Here is a 17,536-nt window from a genome sequence, read left to right on the forward strand (position 1 = left end):
CATCGAGCTGAGAGGCGACGGGCGATATGCGGTATTGTAGGCGTTGTTATACTGCACATCCTTCCAGTCTGGCAGAGCCGCAAATTCTGCGTCAGACATGAAGGCGGGATGCGAGCCTGTCCGCTTGTGAGTGAGTTGGACCGGACGCTTCAGCCACAGGCTTTCGACATGCTGTCTCCGATGGCGCTCCTGTAATCGAGTCACCCAGCTTTGCGCTTCTTCCTGCTCTTCCTCTTCTTGCTCTTCCTACGAGCCGACCTCGTCAGCCCAGCTGCGTCCCTTCTCCATGGGCGATGGCAGGCCGAAATCGTCTGTGTCCTTCACCTTCTCCTTCACTTTCTCCTCTGCAGGTGCCTTGCCCTTGGCAGAGGGTAGTTCTGGGAAGTCTGACGCCGAGGGCGGGACGTTGTCGCGCTTTTCCCGAGTGTTTGCCGGCCTCTCGTCGGATCCTCGGTAGTCGCCACGGCCACCTCTGCTGCCACGGCCTCTGCCTCTGCCTCTTCCGCGGCTAGACTGTCCGGCAGGCTCATGATAATCTTCGCTTCCGTTGTAACCGTTGTCGACCGGTCTCGAGGGTGCGATGCCACCGTGCGCGCCACGTGCAGCGCCTCGTCGCTTCTCGTCTCCAGTGCCAGAGAAGCCATCTTCTTTCTCAAAGTCCCACTCCCTGCCCCCTTGCGCATTGAGCTTGCGCTGGCGGTTCTTCTCGCGTTCGCCCATCATCTGTTGGCGACTCTGGCGCTCTGCCTTCTGCTTCTCTGCGAGAGCCTTCTTTCGCTCTATATCCTGCTTCTGCATGACGGCTTCGCGTGCCTCGAAATTGCCCTTGTCGGCCTCGGCGCGAGCATGGGCGCTCTGACGGGCTTCGTTCTTAATGCGCATGTTGGCCAGCTTCGTGTTCAGCTCCTCTTCTGTGAGGCGCGTGCGTGCAGGGCCGCCTGTGAGGCCTCGGTCTCCGCGCACGGCATGTGTGGTCTTCTCCTTGGGTTCGGTGGGTGCAGAAGGCGGGGCTGAGTTGTCTGCGACATCGGTAGGGGCAGTCGCGGTCGGCGCAGCTTCCTTCGGAGCCTCAGGGGCCTTCTTGCCGTTTTCTTCCAGTCGAATGTCGGTGTTGTGCCCGCCGCGGCCCCGTCCACGGCCCCTTCCTCGACCACGGCCGCGACCTCCTCTTTCGGCGTTCCTTGGCTCACGAGGCGCATGGGGTGCGAGGTGCGCCTGCGGTGCGGTCGGCGGTTGTACTTCCTCGGGAACGAACTCGGGGGCGGAAGCTTGCAGCTCGATGGGGTTCTGCTCGACGACTGGCTCGGCGATAGGCGTGATGTCGTCGTCGAAGAAAAGGTCGTCTGTGCTTGCGGTCTGAGCGAATGGATCTATTGACGGGTCGTCGAAAGCGGGGTCGTAGGACGTGTTGTCGATCTGGCGGGGGTTAGTCTTGTATATGAAGCAGATGCCTACTCCAGCAGTAGGAGAGAGGTCAGGGGTAACGAGTGTATAAGTTGACATACCTGTGCTGGCGCTGGTTCGGGTTGAGCGACGGTGACCTCGGGCGCTCCTGATTGCTCCGCCTCGTCAGGCTGGGTTGCCCATTTTGACTTGAGCATGTTGATAATAGCGAGTAGTGCTAGAAATAGTATCTAGAACGAAGTATTGGATTAGAGCGATATGGAAGTTAGCGATGTGAGGAGTCTTTGGTCGTTGCGGCTGGCCGAATTACTTGCAGGAACCCTGGCACCCAAGTCCGTGCGGCAACACCTCCCCGCACCTGCAGTCTAGACCCGATGGGTCCTTCCAGACCCCACGTCCATGGATGGATGGTTCAGTGGCAGCTACTCCGAAGCGTCCTCGCTGCTTCTTACATGATCCTCTGTGCACGCAAATTAAAAGCAATGACCCCTCGAAACCCCTGTGTACAGCTCATACACGGCAGAATTGAACAGGTGCCTTGCAACCTACAACAAGCCCATGAACAACAACTTGCTAGATACCAAGGCAATGTAGACGTCAGGCATTAATATTATACTGATCTTTCTACCGATTAATGAGACCACAACATGAAAATACTCAGCTCCGTGACACATCCCCCCAGCCCATGAACGCCGTCGCTAAGTCGTAGAGATGATATACAAGGCCATCCAGCCAGTAAAGTTACAAACGCAATAAAAGATAACAAAACTCCGCACAACAGCTACTCTGGTTCTCCGCACGAACCAGGAAGCACATCAGAAACCCGAACAACAGAAGCAACATACGGGTACACCGGAACACCAGACCCATGCGTATACCCATCTTGCCCATCCCCCCAAGGCAAGCTCTCCTGCGCAGGCCAAACCTGTCCTCCTTCAGACTCAGACTTTGAACAAAACGTCAGAGCCACGACTCCCTTCCCAGGCTCAAGTGGCGACGACTCCCGGCTCTGCTGCCGCGAAGAACCCGGTGAGAGTTCCGGTGGATCCGTTGGCTGGTCTTCAAGCCAGCCGAGTACCTTTTGGCTCACGGTTTCCATGAGCGGGTTGCCGACGTTGTCGAAATCCTGGCCGTTGAAGGTGTACTTGACGATACCGGGGTCTGCGAACGAGGGGGCGTGGGAAGGGCGTTTTGGAGCGGCGAGACGCATTTCAGCCTCGACGGACTCCAGGGTGCGAGATGGAAGTGGCTGCTTTGTTGATACGGCACCGGGGGTGGGGGACTTGTAACCCGTGGAGATGGGAGCGCTGATTTTGGAGATGCCTTGGGCTTTGACCTTTGCGAACATTACGTCGAGAGCTGATGAATGCGTCAAATCAGCTTCAGTCAGCCCAGTCTTGATCGGCGTGATCTCAAAGCCATTGTCGTCGAGACACTTGCGAACTGGCTTGCCAATCAAGGCCAACGCCCACTCCAAGTCATGCGCCGGCTCCTCCCGATGGAACTCGGCGTCAACAGAAACCCTGTACTTGCAACGAATCAGCCTCTGGCGCGGCGTCTCCATATTTTCGTACAGCGCGGCTTCGAGAGCCTTGTTAAGGGCGACAACGCCGTACGCCTTTTCAAACGCTTTCGCGTTTTCGGTAGGCCATCCCGGGGCGAGGTCTTCCTTTGTGAGGGTGATTTTGGCGGGTGGGGTTTGGGCGACTACGATCTTTCCGAAGAGGAATGCTGGGGCGGTTGGGTTGAGCATGCTGGTTTGTGTGGTGTTGGGTTTTGGAGGAGAGGTGTGTTTTGGAGGAGAAGGAGCGGTCTTGGGATAAGATATAGTATTGGGCTCTTGCTCGAATTTGGTTTGGCTTCTGGCTACCTTGGTTGGAGGGTTGTTCTTGGAGCCAGTAGGGACGTCTTCGAATACAACCACGGGCAAATGTGTGCAGAGGTACGGTTGCGGCGTAGCGGTCTTGGTACCGGTGGTGGTCTGAGTTCCAGTAAGAGTCCCGGCGTTGTTGACGGCCTTCTCTTGACTGGTCGACTCGTCTCGAGAAAGATCAGATAAATCCACGAAAATCTGCGCAGATTCCCTTACCATGGACGCCGGTACTGCATTTCCAATAACGTCTTCTCTTACAGGTGCAGCCTTGTTGATAACGATGGTAGCGACCTGCGGATACGAAGCCTTGTTCGCGGTAATCTTCTCGGCGGCGGCGGTGCGCTTCGCAAGCGCCTTCCCTTTCTGCGCCTTCTTGTGGTCCTTCAGGCCCTTGTTCTTCTTGTATGTAACGTCGCCGGTAGCGTCCTTGGTGGGAGCCATATTTGCGGTTCGCAGTGAGAGTGCGACTAAGTGCTGTCAGGGGTGCTTCACATCACCGGCGCAAGTTCTGACTTACATATATTAATGACAGTAGTATAAGCGAGACTATAGCAGAGTGCTCAAGACCAGAGCGAGAACTTCGGTTCAAGAAGAGCGGATACGCGCAGTAAAGCCGTTGAGTATACAAGGGAGTAGAGCGAATGTGGCGAGCCTTGACCAGTGCTTTCGGGCTGCGGGCGACGGTGTTGCGCGGGTAAGATAACCTGGGGTGGAGCGCAAGCGGGTTGAGCGTACGCGGGCCGCGGTAAGGTATCGACTACTACGAGTGTCGCGCGCTGTATTAGACACTAGTACCGTGAGAGTGGAAGTGATGTAATATTGTGAACAATGGCGTCCGTGCGTTGAGACAAAGTAAGAGTGAAAGGAATGACAGTGTGACTGAACATGCATTGTTTGACAATCACATTGTTCAGGTCGTCTCGGTCATCACGCGGAGTTGGCAAAGGTTAGAAGCGTGGAAGGAGAAACATGATATCATGTGACAGATGTGGTATAAGGTATTTGTAGAATGGCTAGAGCGCTGCAAGAATTCGTGCACCGGTCCAATTCAACAAGGATCCTTGGAGTCAAAACGACTTTAACAACACGTCCTACTGGCTCGACCTTGGCAAAGATCTTGCATTCAAATTCTGAACTTTCGTAGAACGTTTGGCGCTACTTCGTTACATTGCTATATAGAAGCCGCAGTCCATGCGCCGAGCGAGTCCGGTGGGTTGAATTACCTTGCACCGCTCCTGGTAAGCAGGTATCTTGAAGATAAGAGCACATGAGCTAGCTAGGTTCGCCTCGAAGGAGAGTGACGGATGTAACCGCTGCTGATTGATAGGAATCTGCGCCCTCGTGGAAAAGGACGGATGATACCAACCTCTGCTATTGAGTGAAGACGTGAGGAAGAGCGGATATGAATGCATCGAGATTACCTGATGTAGTATGACGCAGATGATTTCATAATAAGGTAGCCCAAACCAAGACATCGCGCGGATACAGGAGCGATCTCTACATAGGTGTTGTGAAATTTCCTGCGGTACGGGAGTGGCGCGGAACGTGATGCAGATGGGACATGATCGCCAGCGCTGAGCCGTGTCAGAGCATGAAGATGAAACGGCAAGCAGTCACAACGAAGAGAGGTGGACGTGCGCGAAATGTAGACCGCGATGTGTGTGGGTGCGCGTTGAAGTGTTGTTATGATGCGTGCTTGCCCAGGTGGAGAACCGCGCATAACGCGATCGTGCACGGTGCCGGTACTAGCCTCTTGGCAGTGCTCCAAAGACACCTCGCAGCGGCAGGTACACAGACTCTATCTTTCCTACTTCCCACATCCGCGTCTGCATCTGTCAGCCTTCACACCGCCACTGTCGAACATTCTATTGCGACATTGAACGGCATCATGGATAAGTTACCACAGGAGCTCATCAACAAAATTGTCTTGTGTCTAGAGCGCTATCCCGGTCAGTCACAGGCCCCGATAATTGAACAGCAGGGGGACCAGTCTAAGCTCCCACCATATGCGACAATTTCTAGCCGCTGGAGAGAGGCTGTGGAATACGTCACTTTCCATCGTTTGTCTATCAAGAGCCATGAGCTGAGTCAGCTCGAGGCCATGGTGACTGGCAATCGTCCCCAATACCTAAAGAGACTCTCTTTCGAGATTACACTACCAGAGTACTCAGAAGAGAGCTGTGGACGTGTTGAGTCGATAGAAGAACAACAATGCAATGACGAAGCCTTCACCCAAGCCATCGCAGACTTGTTTTCCTTAGTGAGAAAGTGGGAAGATGCAGATCTAGTACGTGGTTTACGACTACAGCTACACGGCGCATATTCCCCGACCGATCATCGTGACTGGAACCAGATCACGCTTGAAATGGCACAACACAAGCGTGGGATAGACATTTTCGAAAAACGATGGGTAAACTCCTACATCCATCTCTCCAGACCGGAAAGAATACCCACGCTCTTGAGCATCGTATATCTCCGCATTACGGGCCACATTTCCCGAAAGCTGGCCCCTGTAGTCGGACCTGGTCTAGCTGCATGTCTACCCAACCTACGGAGTTTCTACTGGGAGTTTGGAGAGGTAGACGACACGTCCATCAACGTGGAAAGCAGAGCCTTATTCGCGAGGATGCTCAACCAGACTAAGCTTGACAAATGCTCTGCGGCTGAGATTACCTTCAATCAAGACCCTGCGGCGGACCAACGCGTGGCAGAACCTTCGCGCATACCAATAGGCGCACTCTACGATCCGTTCAGCGTATCTCTGCGTAGCTTTTCGCAGAACCTGACTTCCCTTGTTCTGAACGGCTTTGTCGACTCGACTATTTTCTGGCCTTCAAGCCTTGAGAAAAGCTCTGTGCTCAGCTGGCCGGCCCTCAGGAAGCTGACAATCTTCTTCAACATGGCCGCCCCGTCTGGGGAGTGGTACTTTGACGGAACACCACCAGGTGAGATTGAGGAGCAGTGGGGCGGCAGTATCGTGCAGTTCCGCGACCGTGAGAACGCAAAGGCCTTAGATCCGTTGATCGCGGCTTTCGCAAAGGCCGTCCAACAGATGCCGGCCCTAGAACATTTTCTGCTCGAAACGGAGCTTGGCCACGACATAGGCTACTGGGAGATATCGTACTATGCGCCTGGAATTGAAGAAGATGGGCACGATAATGAAGATGACGCTAACGTGCGGCGACTCTACTATTCTGTCGGGGAAGTATGGAGGCCAGATGACTTCATGGCAGAAGCTTTTCGACGCATCGGGCGGGATAGGCATGGGCCGGAGCTGATTGAAAGGTTCTATGAGCTGGGAAGCAGGACTTGGCCGCTTGATTCTCCATGGAGCTGGTTATGACCTACGCAGTCAACCTATCTGCGCTTTTGCAAATGGCTAAGCAATCTCGGCACCACTTGCCTGATCATTATTCGATAGCGACTACCTAGGTACCTACAGTAGCACTCTCGGTAGCTAAAACGGTACGTGCGGCGACAGGCCTTTCCGACGCTAAACTTCATTGCGACAGTGACGCGCTTACTAAGCATACTTATCACTTTCCCTTCCCTGCATCTCATTCGTCTTGTCAACCCACCCCGCTATATCGACCTTGCAAAATGCCGGATATAACAGCCAACGATGGTATCCATCTTCACTACGAGACATATGGCTCTACCGGTGCCGCTCCCTTGATCTTGGTGAGCTCCCCGCCATCGAGCGCGTACCGCAACCAAGCCTGACATCGGTCGCTAGCTGCATGGCTTCACGGGTTCGGGCGCAGTCTTCAAGCGCAACGTTGCCGCACTCGCAAAAGCTCACCATGTCATCATTCCCGATCTGCGCGGCCACGGCGACTCCGGTAAACCAAGAGCCGGTTACAACGTCGCGCGCCTAGCAATGGATCTCAAGAACTTGATCGAGTTCTTCGGTTTCCGCGACGGTACCATCAAAGCCATAGGAACGAGCCTAGGTGCTGCTATCCTATGGAGCTACAGCGAATTGTTCACGACTGGCGCATTCTCGCACATGGTTTTCGTGGACCAAGCGCCACTGCAGAACTATCTCGAGGATTGGGGTCCTGAGTTCGGCAATCTGGGATGCAACAATGTAGAAGCACTGAACGCGATGCAAAAGACACTGATTGCGAACCCGAAGGCGGCGCACCTTGGTACCATCGCAGCGTGCTTGGGCTACAGATCTCATCCGCGACCCCGCGACCCTCCGTCAGATTCGGCACAGTGGGAAGATGACGAAGCGTTCTTCCTGGCCGAGGCTCTGAAAGGCGATGGGTGGTGGTATGGAAAGCTAATGGCTGACCATACGGCAAACGACTGGCGGCATCCTATCGCTCATGCTTTCGGACCAGAGAGCGGTAGTGAAACCAAGGTGCTGGTAGTAGCAAGTAGCCGAAGTGGATGTTTCCCCGCTGCGGGACCGCTCAAAGTGGTGGAGCTGGTGAATGGAGGCGAGAAGGAAGGACTCGCAAAGGGAGTGACGGTGGACTGGGGTGGTCATTGGTGTTATTGGGAGAAGCCGGAGATGTTCAATGCGCTTGTCATTGACTTTTTCTCGTGAGCGCAATATATGCCGTATTGACTTGATGTTCCTGCGACAGAGTAGCCCGTGTTGTTAGTCATCTCAACGTTCATACCTATAGGTCTTATTTCATAGCCAAAGGAACGAGAGGGGTAACGCTTCAGACAACGAATTCTTCCGCAGGCGCGTCAAACCCCGCAGAGCGCCGCTAATGAGTGGCATATGGGCAAAAAGCTGGCGAAAACGTACCACAGTAAAGATTTTCAAGCATTCATCCACAGAGCCACTTCTAAACCGCCGGCATCCTGCTTGTATATGGCTGAGCGGCCGTAAAAGACCACTATGTGGGGTTCCCCAGGCTAAAGATGCGGCTCCCGGAGGCTCTGGGGCTAGCGCATCTGAGGTGTGGCTCGTAGCGAGCAGGTCTGCCTCGAGACGAGCATGACTCGCCTCGATCCCCGCAACACTGTCACGTATATAGGTTCAGTTGGCTGCATCTTCACCGCATTATCATCGCTCATCTCTTCATTGTGCAAGCAAAATACCCTCAGCCTCTTCGTCGCGTTGCATAGCTCTCAATCCGAGATCGTGACCTCAAGAATCGAAGTCCTGATCACCGCAAACCTGATCAAAGAGATTTGGAGAGCAACCCACCAAAAATGTCGAACAACATCCTCATCACCGGCGGCGCCGGCTTCCTAGGCCCTATGCTCGCCGCGAAGTTGGCAAAAGACCCTTCAAACAACATCGTCCTAACCGACCTTCGCACACCCCAACGGCCAGCCGGCATCTCAGATTCGGCATCCAACCTAGAGCTCACAGCTGGAGACCTCACATCGCAATCAGACATCGACAAGCTCCTTTCCATGCGCCCCCAATGGTCAGCAATCTTCCTCTTCCACGGCATCATGTCAGTCGGCTGTGAAGAAAACCCCGCACTTTCCACCAAGGTCAACCTAGACGCCACGCTTTCTGTTCTCACATCCATCTCAAAACTACAACAAGCGACCAAACCCCGCATTGTTTACGCTTCGACCCAGGCTGTTTATGGACCGCCTTATACGGCGACAGGCCCAATTACAGACGATACGCCCGCGACGCCAATAGGCGTTTACGGCACCCACAAGGCCATCATGGAGAAGCACATCGATGATCTTAACCGCCGTGGTCTAATCGATGCCTTCTCCGTGCGCCTACCCACCGTTGTCGTCCGTCCAGGTGCGCCTTCGCGATCGGCAGCAGCGTTTCTAAGCGGCCTACTCCGCGAGCCACTAGCCGGACTCGAATGCATCGTCCCCATTAGCGACCGTTCAGCACGCCAGATGATCTGCTCGCCACGTGTCATGATCGAGAACTTTGTGCGCGTTATGAAGGCGCCGTCGGATGCCATGCCCTCGCACATCCGCGCGGTGTACATGCCAGGTATCAGTGTCACGCTTGGAGACATGTACGCGGCGTTCGAAGCGGTAGTTGGAAAGGAGAAGCTCAGTCTGTTGAGGGAGGAGGTGGATGAGGAAGCGAAGAGGTTGCTGGACAGTTGGCCGCAGACTGCGGAGTTTGGTAATGCGACAAGAATGGGGCTGTTGTTTGATGAGAGTTGCGAGCAGATATATAGGGAGTATGCTGATAGTCTTAAGGCATAGGCTTTGAAGTAAATGTTTATCACGAGTTTCAACATCCACATCCCAAATAATCATTGCATGTCGCAAGGATACTGACCGCTTACTCATGCAACAGTCTCAAAATATAGGTCCTCCTCAATCCTTTCCACGTCCAAATACCCCAACTTCTCCATGTCTACCTCCCACCTCTTCATCTTGTCTTTTAGCGTCCCAGCCAGCAAATCCTCTTTCTTTCCGTACTGCCACCGTCTAAAGCCCGAAGGCCCACCAACTCGAGCCTTATACGTACGATCAGCCTTTAGCCCTTCCATACTGCGAATATATTCTTTCTCATTGCCCATTTCCTCCAAAGTACATTCGAATCGCCACGGTCTGTTCGTTGAGATCTCGACAAAGTCACCATCGTCCGGGAATACCGGGTGGGGATCGTAATCGTAGCAGACGAAGACGGCACCCCATTCAACCTTCTCCCCAGTGACATTGTCCTGACAGTCAATCAGTTGGTCGATACAGTGCAGGTTTGCTCCGGTGCATAGTGTGGTGACTGAAAGTGGAGAGCGCGATTTATCGAACACCAGAGGCTCGACGCTATCGGTTGTGTATTCGATAACGAGGGTAAATGGGGTTGGACCGTTGAGATGAGCTTTTCTGGGCATCTCCAGCCTGGCGAAGAGTTTTGGAGGCGCTGGGTCGTCGAGGACGGTGAAGTAGTATGTGCCACCTCGCTCACGATGGACGGGCAGCTTCTTCTTTGGCGGAATTTCATCAGGCGGGTTATCGAGCTCATCAGTATAACATGCGAATACTTCGCCAGCGTTCTCAGCCAGCCGTAAACCGTATGTACGCCCAGGCTGTAAGGCCTCTTTCCACGCAACATGCGTTGTTTCAGTCGACACATCAATCGATACTTCCCGATACTGTGGGAATGCCGTAGGGAGTATGTTGTACTGGCCTTTCCGAAGTGACGTGAAAGATGGTAGCATGATAACACCTGCATCTTCCTTGCCAGATTGCACGAGTTCGAACAGTCCAGACCTTAATGCCTGTAGGACAGCGTTTCGCCCCCTTCCAACAACAGTGAGACCATTGCAAAATAGAGTTATCGGGCGCTCTGACTCTGGAGTTGTGACTATGAGGTGGCAAAGGCTACGACGTTGTTTGCGGTTCAACTGGAACTTGTCTTCGGCATCCTGCTCTTCGGCCTCAAATCGGAGGGATAGGCCGTTGATAGGTGTGGCTTTACTTGTCATGGTGAGCGCGCGCTTCGTGGTATGTGCAATGCAGGCCTGATCGATAATCGAGAGACAGATGTGTAATGCTCAAGAGAGTGATCATGTAGCTGACAACGACGCCGAAAGACTTCTGAATAAGAGAAAGCAACCGTGAATGTGTTGGCAATTGTCAAGGCTGTGCCGTGTCGAATTTCCGATAATGATGTGACGTCATGTCAAAGCTAGAACCAGGGAGGACAGCCCTTGCCAAATGACTAATACAGGTTCTCTCCGCCGCTTCAAAGCTTACACCAGTCAAGGATTGTTGCTTGGATACCGCTTCGAAGACAAACCAGATATGTCCTCATCTTTACTCGTCCCTTTGCTATTGCCACTATCGTGGCCACAACAAGGCTTAGTAAAGCGCGCGCACTCTTTCGATTTGATACAAGAATTATGCCCATGTCTACTCCAATAGTTCAATTGCCTCAACTGAACCGAAGGCGTTTAGGCCGTTCGTCTCTTCCGCCATCAGACGACTGTCCATGGCGGCGCTTCTCCACTTGCTGCGCCTTTCGCGAAGTCGCCCGGGATGTGACGTCTGAAGATCTTAACGTTACCGTCTTTGACGGCCCATCGTTACGCGGTCGGTGGTCGTAACGTGATTGTTCTTGGCTTTCCCGATGCTTGATCTCTCTCTGTAGCGCTCCATCGATAGGAGCAACAACATCGCTATGCTTCGAAAGTTCATTGCTTTTCATCCACGAAAGGATTTGATGAAATGTTCCAACTTGGGGTTCCGCCCCATACTGCAGAGAGATAAGGATCATGTCGCGAATGGCTCGGTAGTATTCCAAGTCGTCTGAGCCTTGCTGAATGCCAAGACTCATGGCGTCAAGAAGGCTTTCCCATACGGTGCGGGCGCTATCGGTGGCCATGTTTGGGTCTAAGCCATGTTCGAGAAAGATCCGGTATTGTACGATACAGATAGAGAACAAGGTATAGGTTGATTGACCAAGTAATTCTCGACAAACGCTTCTGAGCCATCCATGACGGGTCTTGTCCTTGTAGATCATGGAAACATCGGCGCCCGCTCGGAGGAACTCGCGCAGGAGTGAGTGATAGATCCCGAAAACGGAGCTAGAGAGACTTGAAGACTTCCTTGTTAGTCTGCATAGGAAATCTTTGATCAGTGTTCCATCCCATGTTATGGCGTTTGGATCCAGTCCGTATCCAAAGAGGCACTTGAAGTATCTCAATGTGTTCCGCAGATTGTCTTCAGAATCAGCATCCTTGCGATCTAGTATTACGAGCAATATCTCAGTCTTTGCATTCAAGTTGGCGCCCTTCTCAAGGAATAGCTCTAAAACAGCCCAGCATTGCTCTTTCTGCTCGCCGTCCATGAGCTTTGTTACTTCGCCTGCGAAAGCGGTCCAGGTGGTTATGCCATCTATGACAGCATTGGGGTCCGCTCCTAATTCAAGCAACTGCTTTACCAATGACGGCAACACGCAGTTGCCGACGGGCTGGGAGATAGGAGGGTCTAACGGATCCTTGGGCTTCCTGGATGAGTTATGACGCTCGATAGTAGATGGCAGGAGGCCGTATTCCTCGTCAAAGAAATTAACTGGGCGAGATACCGTATGTCTGAGGATACGATCGAGGCTTATCTTAGGCCCACTCTTGTTTACTCGATACTCGAGATAATCTGCGTGGCCAATCGAAGCAGCGAACCGAATGATATCACAGTTCAGACCGCAACTTGTATGACGCCTGATGGTACGCCCGTTCTCTACTTCTGCTTGGTTAATTACCTCGAAGCAGTGTTCCGTATTGTCTGTTTCGGAGGCGCCTTGGCTCGCCAGTTCCACGGCTAGCTTCAGCTTGGAGAGATACGAATGCTCATCGATGAACTTGGATTCGGCAATCAGAGCACGACCTATTGCGGTGCACACGTTGAGCTCTCCCAAGGCCCAGAAGTCGAGCTTTTCCCTCATGCGTTTTGTAGAGAGGAAGTCGCTCAAGGTACGATGTAGGAAGTCTACTTTAGTGTGGGCGCTCAAGTTGACCATGGAAGTGACTTCTAACAGACCTTTGAACCGACCATTAAGCCGCCTCTCAGTCTGAACAGCGCGTTTCTGTATGTCAGCTGCTTGCCATCTGTGACTGGGTATAGCAAAGCCGAAAATCTTGTCCTCTTGTTCCAAGAAGTAGTAATGTATCAAGTCTAGTTGAAGAGGGGTCCGCATGGCCGCGAGGAATGTACGAGCCATCCGGCTTCGATATATCCCTTCAACAGATACTAGTATTTGATCAAAAAACTCTTCTAGATCCGATGGTATCGCACGCAGCCGCTCATGTAATAACGAGATTGAATCCTCGTTGATGATGCCGTCGCGTAGCGATCTGACTACCAATCGAACCCAAAGAAATACCCCCTGAGCTCGCTCTCCAATGTCCCTTATCAGATCGTTGAAGACATTGGACTCGAAGTCGACGCATGGGCTGTAGGATCGCAGCAGCGTTTCCTGTGCGAATAACTCAATGTCTGGTCTTGTGAAATCATGGATTCGAAGCGCGTGCGGGTTTGCTTGTCCGAAAGACCTTTGAAAACAGTTCCAAGGTCTACTGGAAAGGCACAATTTGACGTTGGGGGCAGTAGACAGGTCCCGCATGGTCTCAATCACATCCCAGCTGTCTCCGTAATATTCGTCAAGACCGTCCACCTGGAAGTAGAACTTGGTGGTCACAGCAGACTGTGTCCGGAATAATGCGATCGACCTTTGCAGTTCGGGAAGGGTCCATGGGATTGGTGGGATGATGCTATCAGGCTGAGGCGGATACTCAGCATTCCATCGTTCAGGACATATCGTAGGAGCTAACTCCGGACAAGCATGCAGTATGTGGTGAAGGAGGCTCTGGAGAAGTCCTTCTAGAGACTTTTGCATCTGTTGACCCGGTTTCCAAAAGTAGAAGCATGCTCGGACCAGCTGTGCGTTCCCACACCAGATTCCAAGATCTTGCGTAGTGGCGCCATGGTCGTAAACATACTTCATCAAGGTTGACTTTCCAGAACCTGATACGGTATTTAGCTATTCGATCACACAACGATAACAAGCCGCAATTACCTGGCTTTCCTGTAATCCAATAGATTCCATGACCACTTTGCAACCATTGTGTGAACCCGATATCACGATTGTACATCCAATCAAAGGTTCTCACGTGGGCATCTTTGATGGCGCTTTGTCGTATATGCATGCAGTCGTAGCGGAGACTGGCGACGATCATGTAACTTCGGGACACCTGATGAACCTTCGAAGATAGCCGAGAGAAATTATCCTGGAACGCCTTCAATACAGCATCGCTGCAGAAACCCGAGATGTTTTGCTGCGTAGCCTGGAGCTGAACGTCCAATTCATGGATCTGTGCAGTGATCTCGTAGCCCGTCTGGATGTTCTCCTTTTTCCAATTCTCTAACGAGACCATTAGAAGAGACTGATTGTCGCTAGGCGAGTCATTAGTGGAAAGAAAGGCAGACAAGGTCAAGGAAGCTTACTTCGTGTCAGATACTAGATGCACTGTTACCCGGTCTCTAAGTCGCTCCAACCTCGTCATCAATTCTTCAATGTGCGCTTTTCCCCACACAGATTTCAGTGCTTGCCGAAAGGTCTGCCACCTTGTTGGTGCTTTTCCAGACCCCTGTCGATGTTTGTGTTGGAGTTTGGTGATTGCATCCAGAAGTTCACAGGCAATAGCGTCACAGCGACGGGCGACGTCGGAAAGTCGCATAGCTGAACGCACATTCGAAGATATCAGGCTTGTGAATGTCCTGATGTCCTGGGCTATGATATTGAGGTCAACATTTTCGTTCAAGGTGCCCGACGCAGACTCCTGTAGTTCCCTGGTCTTTGATATCAGCACAAAGGTGAAGGAAACGAATTGAACGATATTGCCGGCCAGACCAATGGCAGCAAGTCCTTCTGCCATCCTGACTGCGATCTTTCCACGTAGGCCGTAAAGGCATGAGCGAACGAGGTGCGCCCGACGTCCGTTTCATACATCGAGATTGTGCAGTTATCAAGCTGTGTTAGGCTCCGCCTTCACTAGGATGAGGGCTGTGTCGATCTATAGCGACCTATGATTCGACGGGAGGAAATCAGTGGTGGCGCGAGGTGCATCGTGCATTTCGATAAGGCAGAATGATGCTCTCATGCAGCGTCATTCCGGTCAAGTGTGGCGGTTTTGGTTGGTGAAGATCGAAAGTTAGAAGCTATGGTACTTGGCGATGTCCAGGTGCGCCTGCCACCACAATGGCAAGGCACACCGTAAGTAGTAAGCGCAAGGCTTCATACATTCTAAAATGCCATCCAAGGGTGCCAGTGTTTCTCGACAGTATGCGACAGTCTCAGGTTCTGGATTTGATACGTGGGCAAGAAAGAACAAACTGCGAACGTCTCTATTTGCAGAGCGTTGCTGATGCTATGCGCACTGCACACGCAAGGTTGCGACGAGCCAGCCTCATCTTCCCGCTACCATGCAACTCTTCGCTTCCTATACTCTCGCCTTCAACCACTCGCCCGCCCGCTTAGCCATATTCACAGCCTCCTGGTTAAACCCTAGAAGGTGACCAAGAAGGAGAATGTCATGAGGGACATTCTCCTCAATATCCAACTGAAGATCATTACCCGCCTCCTTCATCTTCTCCGCCCACTCCACGATATCAAAGTACAGCACCTCGCCGCTACCCGTATTCACGAACATAGGCACCTCAGTCTTGAACGTCCGGTTCTTCTGCGACACGTAAGGCTGCGACAGCACCTTGTCCCCACCCTCGCCCGCATACGCGGTTGTGCCCCAAGCCGTAAAGGGTGGGGAGATGTAGTCGGTAGCGTAGTTTCGGTTGTCGTGGACGTAGGAGCCGGAGGTATCGGCAGGGTTGGTCCACGGTGACCAGAGAAGCGCGGAGGAGGGGGCGGCTAGACCGAGTTCGGAGCCGTAGTCGGTGATGTAGCGGAGGAGCGCGATGGCGAGGTTGCCGCCTGCTGAGTCTCCGGACAGGATGATGTTCTTTGGGGAGATCTTGAGGTCGTTCAACAGGTATAGGTATGATGTCAGGCTGTCTTGCAGGGCGGCGGGGAACGGGTTCGACGTCTTCGAGACGGGCAGGGTGGAGAGGCGGTATTGCGGGCAGAAGACGTGCGTGGCTGGTGTGTGCTTGAGGAGTTTCTTTGCCATGGGTCCGCTGGCTGCTGTTCGTCCATCCCCTAGAAAGAATTAGTTTTGGACGCGCCTGAGTTGTGTAATCGGCATGCTCACCTGTGACGAAGGCTCCGCCATGAATATGGAGGACCACTTTGGTGTTTTTATCGCTGCCCGTGGTCAACGGCGCAGGAAACCACGTCGCCCCGATTTCCACGGGCACAACATCTTTGTTGCTTCTCAATGGCCCCTTGTAAACATCGCCCTTGGCCGGCTTGATGACTACGAAGCGCTCCTTCTCTTGTTCCGGTGTCAGGGGCAGCGGCGTGGCAACCTGCACCTTTGACACGTGCCATAGACCAGAGAAGAAGGCATGCACGGTGATAGCCTGTCGAAGAGTCCAGCTGGGATGCTGACGGCCGAGAACGAGGAACTTGATGAGGATGATAGGGAACCGCACGAGCTCGAAGCCCAGGGCGCCCAGCCCATAGACGGCCTTTACGGGGTGTTGCGTGAGGTCAACCATGGCAGTATCGACAGAGATGAAGAGAGCTCCATTGCGGGATTACGACTTATAACGCGATGACGATGGTGTGCCGCTTGCCTGTGATTGTTGAGGGGCGGCTGGTTCTGAGGATCTGAGCCGAGGTCCTTGGCGCTGCTAGCTCACGATCTCGAAAACTACCCCACATCTGCACCTCGACTTTTCCAACACTTTCCCCTATCGACTTAGGACAATCGCATCTTGGTACGCACCGCGTTCGGTCCGGCGACCTCGCAACCTGTTCTCGAGCACGCAACAACAATCCGATGTCACAGAGCTTACGTTCAGGCGACTTACGCGTCCCGGACGACTCTCCGGCGTGCTGGTCTAACTTCATACTCCCAGATCGCTTATAGACAGGCACACATGCTGGGGCACCCTGACGCTTGTCAGGCAGGAATCTAGAAGAGTTACCTCACCTCACTCCTATGTACTGCGGAAACATCAATACGATTGATAGAACACTGCTTTCCAGCCGACACGCAGGATCAGGCAATTATCGATACTCTACTAGGTTGCTACCAGAAAGAGCTTGGGTCTCGCTACGTCACGTTGCAGGTTCACCTGGACAAGTCGCTTTTGAATTTTCTCTTGATTGGGTATCTCAATCCTCTCTTTTTCTTTCCAACATCAGTAAGCCTTTCTACGGCTCAATTTTTACTACCATCAACCAATTGCTGTTGCGTGAGGCACTCGTCTCTTTCATCTCAAGAGAAGCGTAGCATTGACTTGTATCATGAACGCCTGCTCAAAACCGTGGCATTCACACTACCGAAGCCAAGTCGACAGGTAAGAATGCCAGTCGAACCAGACTCGCTTCTGGGCCTATGGATTATAACGACGTTCTTTCTTCGGCACCGGAGGGATGTAAACTTCATCGGTGTCGTCCCGTTCGGGATTCTTTCCACGGGATTTCCTCACATAATACTTGATCAGCGCCAGTATATCCTCTCGCGTAGTGCAAGTGTCGCGACTGAGCTTTGTGTTCCGCCCTTGATCAATACGCTTCCGGATCCTTTCCTGTACTTCGTCCAGCTTCCCTTCCGTAAGCGTTGCTAGATCCAGAAGGAGGACCAGGAATTCCTCGCCCCATATCTCAATGTCAGCTGTGTGTCTGTAGCTGAGGCTATTTGGAAGTGCTTGTTGCACGTGTTGTATATTCCA

The 17,536-nt window shown here is 52.9% G+C and overlaps 8 protein-coding genes across 8 annotated transcripts; 3 read left to right on the forward strand and 5 right to left on the reverse strand.

The window, feature by feature from the left end:
- Positions 1-246: 246 nt before the first annotated feature.
- J4E90_007952 (uncharacterized protein) lies at positions 247-1,601 on the reverse strand (the record flags this gene model as incomplete). The annotated part of the gene is made up of 2 exons (XM_051437482.1): positions 247-1,416; positions 1,506-1,601. 2 exons carry the CDS (start codon positions 1,599-1,601, stop codon positions 247-249), a joined length of 1,266 nt encoding a protein of 421 aa, XP_051288293.1.
- Positions 1,602-2,185: 584 nt separating this feature from the next.
- Positions 2,186-3,718, reverse strand: J4E90_007953 (uncharacterized protein; the record flags this gene model as incomplete). The annotated part of the gene is made up of 1 exon (XM_051437483.1): positions 2,186-3,718. One exon carries the CDS (start codon positions 3,716-3,718, stop codon positions 2,186-2,188), a length of 1,533 nt encoding a protein of 510 aa, XP_051288294.1.
- Positions 3,719-5,165: 1,447 nt separating this feature from the next.
- J4E90_007954 (uncharacterized protein) lies at positions 5,166-6,620 on the forward strand (the record flags this gene model as incomplete). The annotated part of the gene is made up of 1 exon (XM_051437484.1): positions 5,166-6,620. The coding sequence occupies one exon, from the start codon at positions 5,166-5,168 to the stop codon at positions 6,618-6,620; it is 1,455 nt and encodes a 484-aa protein (XP_051288295.1).
- A 257-nt stretch (positions 6,621-6,877) lies between these two features.
- J4E90_007955 (uncharacterized protein) lies at positions 6,878-7,835 on the forward strand (the record flags this gene model as incomplete). The annotated part of the gene is made up of 2 exons (XM_051437485.1): positions 6,878-6,958; positions 7,014-7,835. 2 exons carry the CDS (start codon positions 6,878-6,880, stop codon positions 7,833-7,835), a joined length of 903 nt encoding a protein of 300 aa, XP_051288296.1.
- A 620-nt stretch (positions 7,836-8,455) lies between these two features.
- Positions 8,456-9,439, forward strand: J4E90_007956 (uncharacterized protein; the record flags this gene model as incomplete). The annotated part of the gene is made up of 1 exon (XM_051437486.1): positions 8,456-9,439. The coding sequence occupies one exon, from the start codon at positions 8,456-8,458 to the stop codon at positions 9,437-9,439; it is 984 nt and encodes a 327-aa protein (XP_051288297.1).
- An 83-nt stretch (positions 9,440-9,522) lies between these two features.
- J4E90_007957 (uncharacterized protein) lies at positions 9,523-10,668 on the reverse strand (the record flags this gene model as incomplete). Its single annotated transcript, XM_051437487.1, has 1 exon — positions 9,523-10,668. The coding sequence occupies one exon, from the start codon at positions 10,666-10,668 to the stop codon at positions 9,523-9,525; it is 1,146 nt and encodes a 381-aa protein (XP_051288298.1).
- A 449-nt stretch (positions 10,669-11,117) lies between these two features.
- Positions 11,118-12,878, reverse strand: J4E90_007958 (uncharacterized protein; the record flags this gene model as incomplete). The annotated part of the gene is made up of 1 exon (XM_051437488.1): positions 11,118-12,878. One exon carries the CDS (start codon positions 12,876-12,878, stop codon positions 11,118-11,120), a length of 1,761 nt encoding a protein of 586 aa, XP_051288299.1.
- Positions 12,879-15,180: 2,302 nt separating this feature from the next.
- On the reverse strand, positions 15,181-16,354 carry J4E90_007959 (uncharacterized protein; the record flags this gene model as incomplete). The annotated part of the gene is made up of 2 exons (XM_051437489.1): positions 15,181-15,893; positions 15,946-16,354. 2 exons carry the CDS (start codon positions 16,352-16,354, stop codon positions 15,181-15,183), a joined length of 1,122 nt encoding a protein of 373 aa, XP_051288300.1.
- Between the last annotated feature and the right edge of the window lie 1,182 nt (positions 16,355-17,536).

This window comes from Alternaria incomplexa (assembly GCF_024043165.1).
Source record: "Alternaria incomplexa strain BMP 0042 chromosome Unknown scaffold_12, whole genome shotgun sequence".
Classification (NCBI taxonomy): Eukaryota; Fungi; Ascomycota; class Dothideomycetes; order Pleosporales; family Pleosporaceae; genus Alternaria; species Alternaria incomplexa.